The sequence below is a fragment of the Coturnix japonica genome, chromosome 18 (genome assembly GCF_001577835.2).
Source record: "Coturnix japonica isolate 7356 chromosome 18, Coturnix japonica 2.1, whole genome shotgun sequence".
NCBI classification, from domain to species: domain Eukaryota; kingdom Metazoa; phylum Chordata; class Aves; order Galliformes; family Phasianidae; genus Coturnix; species Coturnix japonica.
Genome location: NC_029533.1, coordinates 4,855,310 through 4,872,559, shown reverse-complemented (window position 1 = coordinate 4,872,559; position 17,250 = coordinate 4,855,310). Strand labels below are relative to the sequence as shown.

At 45.5% G+C, this 17,250-nt stretch overlaps 1 protein-coding gene across 6 annotated transcripts in view; it reads right to left on the bottom strand.

Moving 5' to 3' along the window:
- RNF213 (ring finger protein 213) overlaps nt 1-17,250 on the bottom strand; it is a 45,550-nt gene that overhangs the window by 3,978 nt on the left and 24,322 nt on the right. For 5 of the 6 annotated variants that reach the window (XM_015879694.2, XM_015879695.2, XM_015879693.2 and 2 more), the window contains exons 29-58: nt 17,001-17,137; nt 16,614-16,709; nt 16,192-16,310; nt 15,878-16,000; nt 15,037-15,116; nt 14,057-14,204; nt 13,565-13,700; nt 13,229-13,417; nt 12,648-12,787; nt 12,126-12,280; nt 11,419-11,625; nt 10,870-11,051; nt 9,988-10,108; nt 9,793-9,893; nt 9,348-9,527; nt 8,657-8,820; nt 8,472-8,574; nt 7,659-7,773; nt 6,947-7,157; nt 6,090-6,280; nt 5,713-5,841; nt 4,814-4,915; nt 4,339-4,584; nt 3,710-3,791; nt 3,341-3,375; nt 2,935-3,029; nt 2,049-2,208; nt 1,574-1,754; nt 668-762; nt 255-506 (exon numbers count right to left, since the gene is read on the bottom strand). In XM_015879694.2, the coding sequence (XP_015735180.1) occupies nt 255-506; nt 668-762; nt 1,574-1,754; nt 2,049-2,208; nt 2,935-3,029; nt 3,341-3,375; nt 3,710-3,791; nt 4,339-4,584; nt 4,814-4,915; nt 5,713-5,841; nt 6,090-6,280; nt 6,947-7,157; nt 7,659-7,773; nt 8,472-8,574; nt 8,657-8,820; nt 9,348-9,527; nt 9,793-9,893; nt 9,988-10,108; nt 10,870-11,051; nt 11,419-11,625; nt 12,126-12,280; nt 12,648-12,787; nt 13,229-13,417; nt 13,565-13,700; nt 14,057-14,204; nt 15,037-15,116; nt 15,878-16,000; nt 16,192-16,310; nt 16,614-16,709; nt 17,001-17,137 (4,275 nt within the window). Of the gene's footprint in view, nt 1-254; nt 507-667; nt 763-1,573; nt 1,755-2,048; nt 2,209-2,934; nt 3,030-3,340; nt 3,376-3,709; nt 3,792-4,338; nt 4,585-4,813; nt 4,916-5,712; nt 5,842-6,089; nt 6,281-6,946; nt 7,158-7,658; nt 7,774-8,471; nt 8,575-8,656; nt 8,821-9,347; nt 9,528-9,792; nt 9,894-9,987; nt 10,109-10,869; nt 11,052-11,418; nt 11,626-12,125; nt 12,281-12,647; nt 12,788-13,228; nt 13,418-13,564; nt 13,701-14,056; nt 14,205-15,036; nt 15,117-15,877; nt 16,001-16,191; nt 16,311-16,613; nt 16,710-17,000; nt 17,138-17,250 lie in introns of those variants that run through there. The other variant, XM_015879698.2, reaches the window with a different exon arrangement.

Here is a 17,250-nt window from a genome sequence, read left to right as displayed (position 1 = left end):
GTTACAAAGAAGAAATGTATATATTTAACACATGCAGTTCAAGATTATCAAAGGTTATGATGAGGAAGGCACTATAACCAAATGCTACAACACCTCTCAGTTTTGATTTTGTCTTCCCAATCATTTCTGTGCAATTTTTATTGTTCTTTTCCAGTTTGATGTTGCTGCTCATACTAGGGCAGCAATACCCTGGCCTCTGAATCTGCAGGCAGATATCCAAGCATTGTGGGGTCCCACCCCTGTATCACACTCACCTTCTGCAGGAACTTCCACAGGAGTGGGACGGTGTCCTTAGCATTCATTTGCTGGACTACATGGCCCAGGTTCTCCACTGAAATCCTCTTTCGGCTGCTCCACATCTTAGAGTGATGTATGTGGCTGTCCTGGGGCAGCTGGGACAGGAAAGTCGCTGGGTCTCCATAAACTACTTTCACTATTGGATTGGAAGAGATTCTCTCATCCTCTTGAATTTGCTCATTTAACTTCAGAAGTTTCTTATCCAAGCCCTGCATAAAAGAATGACATCCTATCAGAATTGGCAGCTTGGCCTAAACCCCTAAATAGCTCAGGTTTAGGAACAGCTGGATAAAAGGGGGAACTCAGGCATTACAGCAGGTCAGATTTCTGAAGAAGTGGCTGCTGAAATCTCTTCAAACAAATTTCTCACCTCCAATTCAGGAATAATAACAGTTCTTGCAACAATTTCTTCCCATTTGTTTCTTTTCTCCTTGGTGGAAAGCACATCATCAAACTGAACTGGCCCTGTAACAGAAATATACGAGTGATGCTTGTAACACTTTAGTTGCAAAAAGAGCTTAGATTCCCTTAGCTTCTAGATGTGGCATCCTTGCAAGCTTGCATGGTAAGCCAGGAGTAATTATAGAGGTCCTGGAATGAGCATCTGAGTCCAACAGAGGAGCATTATCCAGAACAGCACACAGTAATCTCAGCCTTTTAGAGACTTCAGTCATTCAATTCAAATGATGCAGCCATTTATACGAGTCATTCAGAATCCCAGAGAGGTTAAACAACTTGTTCAAGGTCAGACCAGGAGCAACAACAGAATAAAGAACAGAACTTGAATAATGGCCCGTGTAGTCACACACTGAAAATACAGCTGTTCCATATAAATCACCATACAACAATGACTCATGTCAACTTGAACTCCAGATTCTACTTCTAGCCATAATCTGCCACCCCTATTTCATCAACTAACTCCTTGGCAGTCATTTAAGGAGTAGTATATGATTATACACAATACTGTGCTTTGAGCAGCACCTCTGCTTGTGAGCTGAGAACTCTGTCAGTGTATCATGAGGCTATTTATTCCACAATTCCTTTTCAGAACTACTTGTCAAATCTTGCAAACCCCCCTGAACTCAACCTAAATAGAAGTACACAGCTGAAATTCCTTCACTCCCTAGAGTGAGAAACAAGCCTTATTTTCCTGCATCTTCCTCATCAGCTCAGCTACTGCCTGTCGGGAATGGTTCTTTACCAAAGAAGCAAAATAACTGCTGCCCTTTAAAATGCCAACACAGCTTGTAGATGAGATGGCTGATAGCTTCCTTACACTGCCCTGGGTGCTGGTAGGGGTCCTTCAGAAGGCTGCCTAGGACCAGATGAAGGATGCCGATAGCCTCATCCACGCTCTTGCCCAAAATTCTTGTCAGCTGTGCCAGGTCCTCCTGGATGTGCTGCTGCAGGAAGGTCACTGAGTCGCGCACTGCTGGCTTGATAATGTTTCTCAGTGACTAAAGAGTGACAAAAGGTGACAATGAGTACAGCCAACACAGCCCAGATCAATGCAGAACTGCAGTCTTACCAGCTCTATTTTGCCCTACAGGACTATTGAACAAATTAAGGCAGGTATGCACGCATATGAAACCAATGAAACCAACACAATCACTAGGCAAGGAGGGGAGTGAATTTGGGTCTTGTGCCTTGAAAGACTGCCCTGGTCAATAGGCAGTGGGATAAAAAGGACCAGCATCACACAGATTTCAATACATTTCATGCAGCTGCTTGAAGTTACCACTAGGAGATACCTGAGGATCTTTTGTGGCTCCCAGCAACATCGCTAAATGTGTGAGCAAGCGGATCAGCATGAAGACAGCCGGGGACATGGAGCGATCAGACACTCCCTGCTCTCTTCTATGCTGTGCATCTCCAAGGACGTGGCCAGTCTGAGTTCTGTCTCCACTATTCCTGTTGGAAAGCATATGTACGGTCATTTTTGCCTTGACAAGAGAACACACAAGGTTATCAATACCCAGTAATATCTTTCTGCTCATGAGCTCTCTGAATGCCATAAAAGGTACCAATTAAGAGTGCTGCAGAGGAATGAAGAATTTCAATAAGCTTTGCATGCAAATAAGCTAATTCCCTTAGTTTTGTTGCCTGATTTCTTCTTGTTGGGCATCTCTTCTTGTTACGTAGTCTATGAAAGGGGCAATGTCCAGCCCTGCAGGGGTTTAGTCAGCACCATGAAGGACAGGTGAAAAGCCACTACTGTTAGACTTTGAGACATCACCATTTCTATGCAAGGGCTGGAAGTGCAAATCCAGAGAAGGAGGAAGGAGCATAAGTTGTAGCTCCTGCAGTTTAGGTAAGAGCTCTACTGCCTTGATGAGCCAGCTAACAACACGTAGCTTTCTGCTCCACTATAGCACCACATAACATACATCAGCTTGGACAAACAGAGAGTTGAAAAGCTTCAACTAAAAGTTTAACAAGCTCTTATTTTAATGTAGTTTTTGGAAATTCAGAGCTCTACCAGCACCCCTCATGGCTCAGCCTCTTCTACTTCCAAGAGGCCAATGCGTGAGCTAGGAGGGAACCCCATGTGCCACCTTTCATCACGGGGCAATAACTTTTGTTCTGAAAGCACACTATATCATTCAGTATTGAGAAGGTGAATCAATCAAAGCATACCATAATTGTTGAAAGCCAGGCACTGGCCTGTAATTAATCCCTCCGACTTCTGAGCCACACTCAATACAACGGCCAATTTGCCTGGGTTTGCCACACTAGCAAAGAACAAAAAAGAGAACACTGAATTCCAGAGTAAGAATGAAGCAAAGATCCAGACTGTAGCTGCTTATATTGAAGGCTGCTGTATGCTGGACAAACAACCTCTGGCTGATTTATTGCCCAGATTTATGGTACCGTCTGGTTTAAATGTTACATTACAGCAACAAAATGGCCAGCAATGCAGAGAGTTTATAGGACGAAATGCAGTACAAAAGAACTTCAGCAATAACTAAAACATGGAAGTTTATTGCTGCAAATGTTACTTGCTTTAAAATAAAAAGAAAACCTACCAATCTCAAACTCTTACCTCTCCTACAGTGCAGGGGTGGCCATTTGGACATACTACAAAGAAAGAAAAAAGTAGAACAGTGTTAACAGAGCTATTTATGAAGCCCCCGTTATTTCCTATCATGGGGACCATCACCTTAGAACTAGAAATATGCTTCAAGACCTAATAGAAAACACTGAAGTTCCCAAAGCCCAACAGAGTGCAAAAGGTCCGTGCAGGAACTAGAGGAAGCTTTTATTGCTTTTCCCCTTGAAAAACATGGAATGGAAGCCTGAAAAATAACCCAAACCATGAAGAAGATGATGTCTATCCTCTTATCAGGAATTGCTTCCTCCAATAACAAGGAGTTATCCTCAGTTTCTTTCAAAGCCAGTCAGAAGCACTTACTGTACATGTGCAGATCAGCCAGTCCTTGCCAGGCTCTTGCTTGAGCCACCATATCTTCCGGCATTGTAGGCAGAAAAGAGTGCTAAAGAGTAAGAAAGGTGACAAATGAATGTCTGGATTGGTTCTTTACTGTAGCAGCTCCCCACTGTTACCTTGTCCTCATTCCCCATCACAGTATCTAAAAGACGTAGTGCAGATGAAGGGTGTGATGCATGCATATGTTTTCAAATGCTACCCTCAATACTGTCAAGATTTGCACGCACACATTCTAAACTGGATTCCTTTTGCTGGAAAGCCAGAAGAAACCAAGCAGCAAATCCTTCTACCTTCACAGTCTATGGCTCCGTTACCCTCTAGGACACACAGGTTTCCACACTGCTGTCAGCCAACTGCTTTCAGACTTTCTCAAACATCAGCACAAGTATTTGCCTGATACTGCTCAGTCTGCAGAAGTACATTGAAAAGGTGCCAGTCCAGAGCTGTGCTGTGCTATTTAATGCCAACAACACTGAAATACCCATCAGAAATCCACAACTAAAACAATGAGCTGGTGTCTTCTGATGCTATGGTGATATTACAGCGGGCCCAGTAGATGAATGGAAGTATTACTGATGTGCTGATCTCTTTACCTCCATGGTGTGTGGGGAGAATGCCAGATTCCTCAGTGGCTGCAGGATGGGGTTCTGCCCACACAGAAGGACAGCCATAGTATGAACAGCCATCTCAATGAGTGCTCCGTTATTGCTGAAGCTTTGAGGATCCACACTCAGAACAGATGGCAACGTATTCATGGCAAGGGACATCGCAAAGTTCTGCAGGTCTGGAGAACTCAGGACTTTGGAGTTTTGAATGAACTCAGCCAGAGCACAAGTTTGCTGAAAGCACACATTTAAAAAGAAATAAAACCACCATGATATTGTCCATCAAACGGAGGAGGATAAGCAGCTGCTTCTCACACTGCATTTTTCCCCAATTTTAAACTACTTTCCCCTTGCCCTGACCTGGGCCATAAGCCAGAACAAAAAGTTCTTCCACCAATGATTCATATCTCACTTATTGATGAATCCACATTTGTCACAAGCCCCCCAAAGGGCAGCATCTTACCTGCTGTTTGGGATGAAAACTTGAGTCACTGCATCCATACAGGGCAGTGACCTCTCTGAAAATAGCCAGGAGCAGATGGACAGCTGGGGTGCTGCCAGAGGCCTGGAAAAGATGAAATGATAGAGTGGAGAAGAGATAACTGCTGTGATGGCTGAACATTCACATGGATTCAGATGGTTATTGCATTGGTTGGTCTGCACTAAAGCTCTCCCCACATAAGAAGGGATGAAGCAGAACTTGCTGTCCAAGCTACAAGAAGAGTAATCTGAGCCCTCCAGTTGATTTGATATCAGAAACTTCAGTATTTTATTCTCGTCTAGCCAGAATTATGATCTCACAGTTCAGCACCCTGAGTTTCCCTGCCTTCAAATCAACACACAAGTGATGGAACAGATCGCCACCAGTGAATGCATTGTGTGATGTGGAGAAATTCAAATGGTGGGTTTTTGTCAAACATCCCGAACGCTCTCGTACATAAAATGTGTATTGGAGAAAGGTTACAACTGCACTGAAAACACTTGGTTGATTTTACAAGGCAAGGCACAAGGACAGGCAGATATGGGCAGGCAGGGAATGGGCATAAAACTGCTCTGACTACCTCCTCAGCTGGCAGTTGGCTACAAGGTGCATGAAACATTCACTGTAAATCAACCTGCATTTATTAGAGGGGATGAATAGCAAGGATGAGGCAACCCACTGAATCTCAGTGCTATGGGTGCCAGAGCATGATAAAAGCAAGTGTTTGCGCCTCAGCCAGGATAAGCCACAGCAGCTTCCACAAGCAAAGGCAACCCAGGCATCTCCACTGCAAAGAGACACTGCCAACACCAACATAAAAAGCATCAACGCTGGGCACCCAGAATCCATGAGAGGGTTATGGTGAGAAGAACATTCCCTACCTTCTCAGCCTCTGAAAGTCCCTCAAGCTTGCACTCTATCATGGCTTTCCCCACAGCATCACGCAGGACTTTGTAGTTCTTGCCACACGCCAGGTAACGATCAATGGGGTTAGACTGACTGCTCCGTACCTGCAAAGGGAAGAGCACACAGTAAGCACTGTGGATGTTAACCAGCCAGTGGACAAGGCAAAACCTGCTCTTTGCAGGAACCATTTCTCCCAGTAGATGTGACCTTTCAGCCTTCACAAAGAGGCAGCACACAGGCGTGGTAACCCAAATAGATCTTGCACTGTGGCAAGTTCCCCAGAGCCAGGCAGCACTGGAACAAACAGGACTAACAGCAGTGAGCCACCTCCAAGGAGACCCCTCTTCTTTACCTGTCGCAGAATTTCCACTGGGAACACCCAGTTGAACCTTTCCTCCATCACAAGCTTCTGAGCAAATTCCATCCCATACAGATGGGCAATTTTCCGGATCAGGTAAACACGGTGCCAGTCATTCTTGGTGAGCCCACAGAACACCCTCACATTCTCCAGGTAACGTTCCTTCTCCTTTACCTGGTCTTTATCTGGAAGGGAAAAAGCAAAAAATACATCCTACCTTGTTCCTCATCTAAAGTGCTCCCTCAGCCAGACTCTGGCCCACAACCTGTTCTTGAGACTTATGAGGTCATTTCCAAGGTGTTCTTAGATTACATGGAAATCTGCTCTAGGTTTCCAATAGGACACAAGACTCCAAACACACTTTTGGAACCAGGTAGTTAATTCCCAGAGCTCTTCCATTTTTCTTAACATTGGTTTTCCATTAACTCAACTCCCAAGGTGATGGAGTGCCTTAAGAGCAGCTTTTGCATACATTCCACTAGCCTGACATCCTCAGTGCAAGAGCTGGACTCTGAAATCCCTTTGAAGTCATTTTGATGCCTTATGGACTGTGTGAGCATCTCTAAGACCATTCTCCATGCACTCATCTCCTTCACTGGATCACAGAAGCAGCTCAACATCTTCTTTTAGGGCTTGCTTTTTTGGAATTACTTCTTCCTCCTTTTCAGATGCCCACAAAACCAGAAGCCTTACAGTAGACACGTATCTATCTTTCATTAGAAAAGGAAAACTACTAAAGCCCTCTGTCTCAGCCAGACACCAGCACACACACTGACTGTGCCCAGCTCACCTCCCACGATAACTTTTCATTGTCTACAACATTTCCATTTGATAGCACAATCATTACTTACCTGTGAGCTCATACATGTCATAGAGCAGCTCTGCAGCCTTAGTCAGGTACAAGCGAACTTTGGCCACTGCCTGCAGGTATTCCACAGATGACTCCTGAGGAGCTCCTCGATTGCTTTTTGGGAGGTAGTTTTCTGGAAAGCCTCTGTCTCCAGGCAATGAATTAACACTCTCACATCCAAGGCTGCCTTCTGACTTGTCACACATAGAATCCTAAAGATGAACCAGAACACTGCATGAGCAGCAGAGTCACTGGAGTCAGATACCCCATGTGTTGGTGCTGTATACATCCAGTGCATCCTTGCCAAAAGACCTCCAATGTTTTTCATGACACCCTCCACCCAACTGCCATCAGCTCCTTCCTGGGATCCTTCTGGTGCTTATCCCAAACTTCTACTGCATCACCAAACACTTCTTTAGCAACACACCCAAGCTCTCCTATATTTCCCACATGTGTAGCTGAGCATGAGAGTGAAGAGCATGTTCACTGAGCACACTCACATGTCCCAAGATGCAGAGGCTTTCCCTTCACACATTCTTATGTGAGGTGCCCAAGAGAAAGAAGCATTTATGAAACACAGCAAAAACAAAACCTTGGGAGGCATAGCCACGTATTGGAGAGCAGGTTCTGAACAAGTGCTTTAATTTAACTTACTGGGGGAGGGAAGTGGGCTTAAATTTCCCCCTGTACCAGTTCTGTTGCCAAAGTCTTACCTCCAAGCAGTTGACAAAAAGCAAGTAGAGCTCTTTTTTATCTCTATTGTCCAGGATGTGGCAGCGTTCAACCCGGGACAGGTAATCTTGCACGTCATTTTTCACTTCACTGAAGCTATTGGAGAGAGAAACACACTCTTATCACAGCTGCGATGCTGGTGGCTGTACTAAATCATGATCAAGCTACCAGTTAAGGCCATGAGACAGGTGGAGATCACTTTGGAAGTGATGGAAGAGCAACTGTACTGGCTCCTACCAGATAACATCCAGCTTCCTCCTCCAAGCTAGGCTTTTATCAGAGATGACAAATAAGGATTTCCAGGGCATAAATCACCTGCTCTATTTCAGGAATGTGAATTAGGAAACAATCACACTGGAGAAATGGCTCTTTGTATGTTCTGACTGCAAAGGGAAGGTGGAGGAACTTATGTGAAGGGAGGGTTCTGTGTAAGCATACAAAAGATTGTTGTCTTTGATTGCCTGTGGATCAGGAATGCTGCTTTACTGATCTGAAAAGCCATCAGCCATTCCCCCAGGGCTGCAAGAGCCATCCACAATCAGCACAGCTCCAGGTTAAGAGCAAATAGGTAAGTGTTGGCACAGACTGATCAGATACATCATACAAAGCACATTCAAGTCAGCCTAGCTGCACAACTAATACAAAGGTGCAGGATGAATTTCACCTGCTGTGGTACTAATTCAACAAGCAGTAGGGAAGTAAGGAGAACAAACATCAATTTGATGATGCCATGGAAAAAGGTGAACCATGACACCCTACCTGCAGTGTAACACCCAATAACTGCCTGTACTCACCTGTACTTCAAGAGAAGCTTCAGCATCACTGAGCGGATAATGGGAGTTTCATCCACTTCCTCATCAAATGGGGACAGAAGTTTGGTGTAAGTAGCAGGGCGATCTGTGGGAACACAGGAGGGATGGGAAAATGAGAGAAGCTACAAAGAGAATCAGCTCTATGAGGCTCCACGAATAGAGCTCACCTGAATCCCCCAGGAGGCGCCTGTACACAAATAGCAGATTGAGGAGCTCTTGGATCACTGCTGCGTCAGGGGGCTCATTGTCCTTAAAGCACATGGTGGTAACCACATCTATGAAGAAGTTATTGCACCTCTGGCGGAACAGGGCATTTTTTGCTATGGCAGCACTAGGCAGAGAGTAAAAAGCATTAGGACGGCGTTCAAATACAGAACCAGTTAAATAATGGATGAAGCAAAGCAGGCATGGGCAAAAGTCAAAGCGATGCTCTTCTCCAGCTTTCAAAAAGGCTGGATTTATATAACTCTCCAAAAGCATCCGAGTGAGAAGGCCACATCAGATTGCTACTTGTGATCTTAGCTGTCAGAGTGATGCCAGATACACGCACTGTGAGCTGTCTGCTACACTATCACAAAGCAATCTGAGGTGACCAGCAGCTCCGTTATCCAGTTCAGCCACCAAGAGGGCCTTGGAGCCCACTGAGTGCTGCCTCAGCTTGCAGGGTTTTGCAATGAGCCCCATCAAGTGGGCCAAAGGCAACCTCCTCCCCTCTTTTGAAACAATAAAGGGGAAATGGATGGATCTAATCCCAGACAAGGAAGAGCTGAGCAGAGCTTCCTCCTCCATCCTCTAAGTGTATTTCCTTACACTACCAGCCCCGCTGCGATGCTTATACCTTAAGACAGGAAGGAGTACCTGAGCTCCTTGTCAACAGTTAAATTATCATCTTCAACAGCAACTCTGCATAATGGACAATGCATGTGTGCTGGAATTAGCCACGCTCTGATGCACTTCTCACAAAAGGCATGGTTGCAACACAGCCGGACTGGATCCTTGGGCTCTCCATGGCAGATGGAACACGGCTTCAAATCATGCCTGTAAGTCAGGAACAGCAGCGAACATGATTGCTTCAATGCTGTCTTACCAAGGAAGTCTTGAGTAAGACATTCATCTGCAACTATAATCACAGAAGAAAGTTAAAGACCTGTTGGCTAACCACTCAGCCCCAGGGTGCAGAATAAAATAGAACATACTGCTCTCCATCTGGCTTTCAGTACATTGAATGCAATGCTTTTTATGCTAAGGAATACATAGGCAATATTTCTCCTTGATTGTGCACAGATAGTCTCAGCATCACTACCTGTAGAGCCTGCTGCTGACGTCCTCCTTGCATCTGCACAGTACTTTCATCACTGCAACAAAAGTTGGATGAGTCTTCATGTCTGAATCCTCCACAAAGCACTGCAGAAGAAAAGGGCAATGCTGAATGGCTCAGCTCTGCTGACACAATTGGCAGAAGCAAACAGGAAAGAGGTGAAATCATCTCTTAGCTCACCTTGGCAAGAAGCAAAGTATGATTTTTCACTATATTTTCAACCTCTGGCATCAAAGCGCTGGTACCAAGCAATACATGTTCAACAAACAGAGACATGCAGAAAACACGGTTCCAGCAGGTTCTGTGGGAAGGAAAGCATGATTTCAGAAGTACAGTTAGGAGTTCAGAGCTGATGTGGCTGTGCTATGAGTCTGAAAGGCAGAACAGCATCAGATCTGCTTCTCATGCTCACTGCTACAGCTCTTGTACAATTCTCATGCAGCTTCTTAGATTTGCCTTTTGGTTATCAGCCCCTTAACCAAAGCCTGGCTTTCTGTCAAGGACAAAACACACAGCAGTATGTAGCAAGTGAACTTATGACATGGGAAAGTGTCCTGCAGACAGCACTGCAGCACAACAAAGAGCACAACAAAAATCTTATCTCTGGTTTCCGTTAGAATAGGAAGTAACTTAAAGAAGGAACCAAGCTTTTGTTCCCACTTAAGTTAAACTAAACAAGGTCTGCAAGATACCCCAGCGTAGCTCCCTTGGCCTGAACTGTGGGAGAGAAATCTCTTGTCTCAGGCACAGCAAAGTTCCCCATCTCTGTCTTTACAAGAATAAAGCAGGGAATCGTTGCTGATTAATGCCAAACAAACAAGATTCAAAGCAGCCCTGAACGCAATTGGAATGCAGTGGATAACACTGCTAGACTTCAGGGGAGCATCTGTGGAAGGAAAGAAAGGAAAAACTATCTGGCAATTGATAACAACCCTCCTGAGTTGGAACCTGGGAATGTATACAAAGTTCTCATCAGAGAAAAGCAGAACCAGAACAGTTTCCAGTCTGTACTAACAGCAAGGGAAAAAAGATCAAGGCTATGAGTAGAACTGCAGTACATACTTGAGTTGTTTTAGCAGCTGATGGCACCAAGTAGCACTCCCCTGTAACGACTTGTCTTTACAAATAAATTCAATTGGCATTCGAAGATTCTTCACTTTCTGCAGCCAGGTCTCTGGGTGGGCTGCCTGCATTTGGTCCTCCAGGTCTTCAGCACACACAATTGCAGCTAAGATGTCTAAAACCTAAATGCACACACAGACTGTAAGCATAATGCAGCAGTAACACTTGAAAATTATCCAGGAGCTATTTGACTTTGCTATGTAGCACTGAATAATTCCCTATTGATGATCTCAAGCTCTAAGGGGTTCCCATGCTTGTGGCTCAGACCATTAGCACACCCTACTAATTAATACAAAAGCATGGCAAGCTAATTTAAACTCCACTAGTAAGGCTGCTAACATAGCTGTCTATTCCTAACACCAAGGATTCCATCTGAGTTGGCACTTCCCACTCCAGCTGAAATCAAAAGGACACTGGACACAAACTAACTCAATGAAGACAGCTCTGTGCTAGGGCTGAGGATCACAAAACGCCTGGTGATGACTGTACCATCTCGGGATGGGGCATCCCATCCTGGTTAAGAAGAGGGTCGACCACACTGGGGTGTACAGCCAGGATCCTAGAGAAGTTCTGCAAGCGGCTCTTGAACTGATTGTAGCCCAAGTGGACCCAGGGCAGACACGGCACCGCCTCCTGTCTCCTGGGAGAAGCTGCCTTCCATTCCTCGATACAGGAGAGAAAAGCAAGTTGCAGACACTGAAAAGGTAGGAAGAAAAAAAAGTTAAGAAAATTAAAATTTACCCCAAAAATTATTTTATTTTTTTAATTTTATTTTGTACTAAAATACAAAATTGTCTTTAAAACCCTCATTAGTGCTTTATGAAGACAGTCTTAAATGTTGGGGCCATTTCTATGGGCTCTCCTAAGGAAGTGCTTTTCCTACTGGTGCTCCTAAAGTAAGCACACAGTGATTCCAGCAGCCATTCAGAATCCAACGTCTGCTCTGGGGACAGCTCATCACCCATGTGATAGGAGGACTGGGTCTGAGAAAGCAACATTCATTCAAGGCCAGGCTGGATGTGGCTCTGGGCAGCCTAGTATGATGGTTGATAATCCTGCACATAGCAGAGGGGTTGAAACTAGATGATCATTATGATTCTTTTCGACCCAGGCCATTCCATGACGTTGATACACAGAAGGGCATCATGCCCTTCTCTTCAGCCAAGGGGTTCCCAGTTCCTGCTCCACACACTGACCTGCAGCTCCTTTGTGGAGGAAACACCAATGGTCAGGACAATGAAGTCAATGACATAACACTGGAAGAGCTCCTGCTTTTCCTCCTTGGTCAGAGCAGAGATAAATTCTCCCAGTGCAGTTTTCTGGAATATATCCACAAAGTTCTCCGCTTGGTCTGGAAAACAAGAGTGCAGAGAAAAGCTCAGCATGTCAGGAGGAAGCTGGGTTTGACACAGCTTCTGCCTGGACACCTAATCAGTCACTGGTGCATACAGCACTCCCCCCATTCAGATTGCTAATGAGGAATTTGAGGCCAGGCCTTCTCAGCCCAGGCATCGTTGCCATATTTACTGGATCTTAACATCAACTCTTAGTATTTCCCACAGCATTCAGGACATGAGACAGACTAATACTGGGAAACAGAGTATAGAGGGACTGAAGGTGATCCCAGGGTGGTAGTGATGGGTTGAGGCATGCTAGCAATACACTGGAGTTCACAGGGCAGATGGATGGAGCATCACAAGCTCAAGCCAGGTGCTCACCTTCAGTGTTTTGGATGTACTGAGCCTTCAGCCACATCTCATCCAAATACTCCTTTATCCTCCAGCTGAAAGGCATCTTATTCCCATCATCAGCAGACACCATCATGCTGTTCTGCACCAGAATTATCTCTGTTTGAGAGCTAGGAGATTAAAAGATCATTAGTATGGCAGGCTTTTGCTCGAGAAGCACATTCAGACAGAGGCAATAAGATCCAGAAAGCAGCCCTACAAGGGGAAAAGAATTGAAGGACTCATTAATAGAACTCCTTGCACCAATTACATAGCATTAAGACCTATCTAGTGAGAATTCTCTAGCAAAAAGACTCTAGTGGCACAACACATAGTCTTCAAGGGATGGGTAAGAAGTGTGAGAAAGCCAAGAACCACAGAGCAAAGCCCAGGACTGACAGGGATAAGGCAGAGGAAAAAAAGACTTCTGCAGTCACCAAAGACCTTCCCCACTGCCGTTGGCACAGCACTGGGGAACAACCAACAATGTCAATCTCCCACATGGATTTAGAGACAATATCAGTGTCAGTGCTGCCAGCAGAGCCATCGTGCTGCTCCCTCCAGGGGCTCACCTGTTTTTACCCACACCAGAAGGGACAGTCAGGAGTTTTGTGTCCCTGAAGATGAACATCCACAGGTTTGTCACCCATTCAGGTACTGGCCTGGCCAACAGCTCCAGATTGCCATTTCTGTCTATGACAGCAATTAGGAGAGCCAGGAATTGAGTGATGGATTTTTGGACTCGCTTCCACAAGGTGTGCCTTGGGGGGAAGAAAGAGACCGAGAAAACCAAAGGGAATGTGAACAACAGCATCAGCAAATCAGGAGTGGTGGTCCTAAAAAAAACCACTACCATTTGCAGGCTGTTCTTGGCAGCCTGCAGGCTGAGATACTGCTGCTGTCCTTACCTGAAGGTACCTGCCTCCTGCAGGGCACTGAGGTTGGAAGCTGCCCGAAGCACCCAGTTTTTGGGTTGAAAAGAATTTTCCTCTTGCTTTTTCAAAAGGCTGGAGAGACGAGCCCTTGTTGTCTTCAGAAAAGAGGCTAGAAAACAACACATCGTTTCAACTTCCTCCTCTAATGGCCTTGGATCAAAACACAAATATCACAGCAAGCACAGTATTTTATATTTGTTTCAGTAATCAACCAATGGGGAGCAATTAGCCACCAGATACAGCACAGCCAGAGAGAGCCATGAGCCAGAAGGCCAAGCAACGCCCTACAACCACACAAGCAGTGAGGCTGGAGCACACACACTCAGGAGCCAACCTAGGAGTTCCACCTTCACTACACTACAAAGAACCACCAGCCCTTAGGCCCCCAATGAGATAACATGCACATTTTGGTGGCTCCCTGGATGCTGAGGGATGCTACCAGCTGCACTACAGGGCACTGCATACCTTTCAGGCCATTCTCTTTGGACAGGAGGCTGAGAAGAATCTCAATTCGCTTTCTGCTTCGGCTAAGATTCTCATTTTGGTCCCGCAGCATTCCCACAGCGCTCTGCACGCAGCTCCTCAGCAGTACAACAATGTCCAGGACTTCACCCTTCCCAGGAGCAGAGATAAAAAATGCTCATTATATGGTTTCACTCCCTTGCCCCGAGTACATCCATCTTATTATGGATTATAGTGCTCTCTAGAGAGCTCGTGTCATTTGCTTCCCATAACGCAGGCCTTCTGTTATCCCTGGTGACAAATTTAAGCACTTATTTTGCAACCAAGTACACACTGTGACTTCTACAGCCTTTTAAAGTGGCATGTAAAACAGCGTGGCTGTGAAGATATGATTCCTGCAGGGAAAGATCCAGCAGTTCACAAATGAAAGTGGAACCAACCAACCCAGCTGGGCTGGGGGTATATACACCTTCCTTGAAAGACCTTTAGGCATTAGAAGGGCAAAAGCCACCTATGGTCACCCTCATAGTGGGCATCCTCTGGAATCACACTGCACAAACCAGCCTTAACAGCAAAGCCTGCAGCCAACTCCAGCACAGTTTCCAATAGCCCTCCAACAGAAGGCATTGACAGCTGGGATTGCAGGCTCACAACTACAGTCCTCAGGTTCCAGGTCCATCAAACAGAAGCTTGTAATAACAACCGAAAATAACAACCCTGTATTTAAGAATTAGGAGCACTGAGTAAGGAATTATGGAGTCTTGCAATTGGGTTGTTGGGTTTTTTTGGTGATGCCAATTTTCACCAAGCAGCAGAGAGGGACAGACTTTTTTTCCCCCTCACCCACATTTCTTGATGTAAATAAATAATATGATGGATTTCAAGTGACTGTGGATGCAAAGAGTGCATTGCATCTGTGGGTGATAATAGAGCAGAGAGCTGTACTGATAGCTGAACAACAAACAAATTCATCCCAAACTGACCTCACAGTGCTCTGCTTCCAGTGCTGATGCTTCAGCCTCCCCCTCTCTCTCTTCCTCCTCTTCTCCATTTACAGGTGGAGCTGCATGCAAAGTGTAGAATATTTATTAGAAAGAAGCAGCACGCTGCTGCATCCATCACATAAGAGCTTATTTAGTGACTGCATCTGAGAGCAGTAGGACATCTGTAAGATCCATCATCGCTTGCACAAATAGCTGAGCTCCATCTCTCTAAACGCACTTACAGCTGCTGGGGCTGTCAAGCTTTATGCAGCAAGAACCAAAAGAAGTGATGATGCTGAACTAATGCACTAAGCTGCACCACAGTCCTTACAGCAGCACCCTGCCTCTAGTAAGGCAAAAGGAAAATAGAACCTGAGGAAAAAAAAGACTAACCCATTCCTATGGGTTAAAGTGAACAGATTTATACTGGTTCGAGTGAGATGCTCCCCAGGGTGGCTCCTTGTCAGTGGTCCCTGATGTGTGCACTATCAGCACTCCCTTGTCTGAGCTGCCATTGCACACTGGCTGCACTCTGGGCCCCAATCTGCAGCACCTGCTTCCTCCTGTGCTGAGGTAGAGCACATCAAGCAGTGAAAATACTGCATTTTCATCAAGAAAAATGACAAAATTAACTTATTTATGACCAAAACCTCGCAGAAACAAACTAAACAGAAAGGCAAAGTTGACAGTCACGCAGCGCTCCCTACATGAGGTGCTTAGCAGTGGAAACAGGTACATTGTATTCAGCATAGGATCTCCCAGTATCAAATCTGGGGGGTTATCTCCCTGTTTTTCCCCTCTAGCATCTGACACTGCCTGGCACAGCTCACATACAGCCTACCTTTGGCTTTACCCAAATCCTCACAGAGCATCTGGCTGATGGTGAGGTTCTGCAGCACAGACATGTCAGAGATCATATCCTTGGATCTGCGGAGGTCGTCTATGTGCACTGACTGCCACAGACCTACAGACACAAACCACAATAGTGATGTTATGTACTTGGGAACCCAGTCCCCACACAGATAAAGGGAACAGCTCAGACAAGCTGCAGGACATGCTGATTCCAGATCTTAAGCATCAGGATGGAAGGAAAACTGGAGAAACGTTGCTTTGAAGCCAGTTAAAGAGTAAGGACAGACAGATGGCCAAACCCACCTCCATGGAACCCCACGTATGATGTTCCTCCTTCCACCCGTGTAAGCTTCATAATAAAGTAAACAAAGACAGAGACGTCTCCCAAGTTTGCCTTGTTGATTTCATTAACGACAGTGTATCTGCAACAAAGGGGAAATGCTGCTGTCAGACACAAGTCAAGGCCATCAGTCTTTCCTCCATTAGACAGGGCATCCTCCTTTCCCTGCACTCCATAAGTCACTCTGCTTCCTTTACTCAATCACACAGCCTAGAGAAAGAGCCTGCACTTCATAGGGCACTGCCTGATGACTTAAGCCAGCCCAGTACTGGTTTATTTAGACTCGAGCCCATTTCTGATTCAGAAATCCCCAGAAAGAGCAAAATAAGGCTATGCAGCCTCCATGCAGAACAGCCAGCAGGGAACCACTTCACAAGGGACTTACTTGGCCGAGGCGACGAGCTGGGCATTTTGAGAGCCATCTTCAAAGTCTGCTTGAATAATAAGGATTTTATTTCCTGATGTGGCTTCAAGGAAATCTCTAAAGAGTGAAAAGGGATTTAAGAGAAGCATTAAAGCAAAACATAAGAGACTGCGGAGAGTCAGTTCAGATTGGCTTTGGCTCCTGCAGGCCAAGGGAGAAGTTAGAAACACTACCCTGCAGTGACAGAATACCTCCAAAAACAAATCTCATGCTTAGTACAACAGAAGGAATTCAGTTTGCACTGAGCTCAGCACCACATGGCTTCATACCTCCCCTGTCAGCATGTTACCCCAAAGTCCTGCCGGTGCATCTTCCATACAGATCAACTGAACACAAAACTGGACTCACCGGATCCCTTTCAAGAATGAATACTCTGTGTCAAACTGCTGCAGGAAAAGGATCTGAGGTCTTTGTGCTCTACCCTGTACTTCTCTCTCCAGACATGCAGAATCAGCGCTGGTGAGGAGCCTCGAAAAGGTGGTGACCTATGAGTGCAAGAAATGGGTTTGTTCTCAACTTAGGAAGGCAGTACAGACTCATGCCTGTGCTCCCAGATGCTGCTATCTTACTGCAGAGCTGGACTGCACCCCAAAAGTCA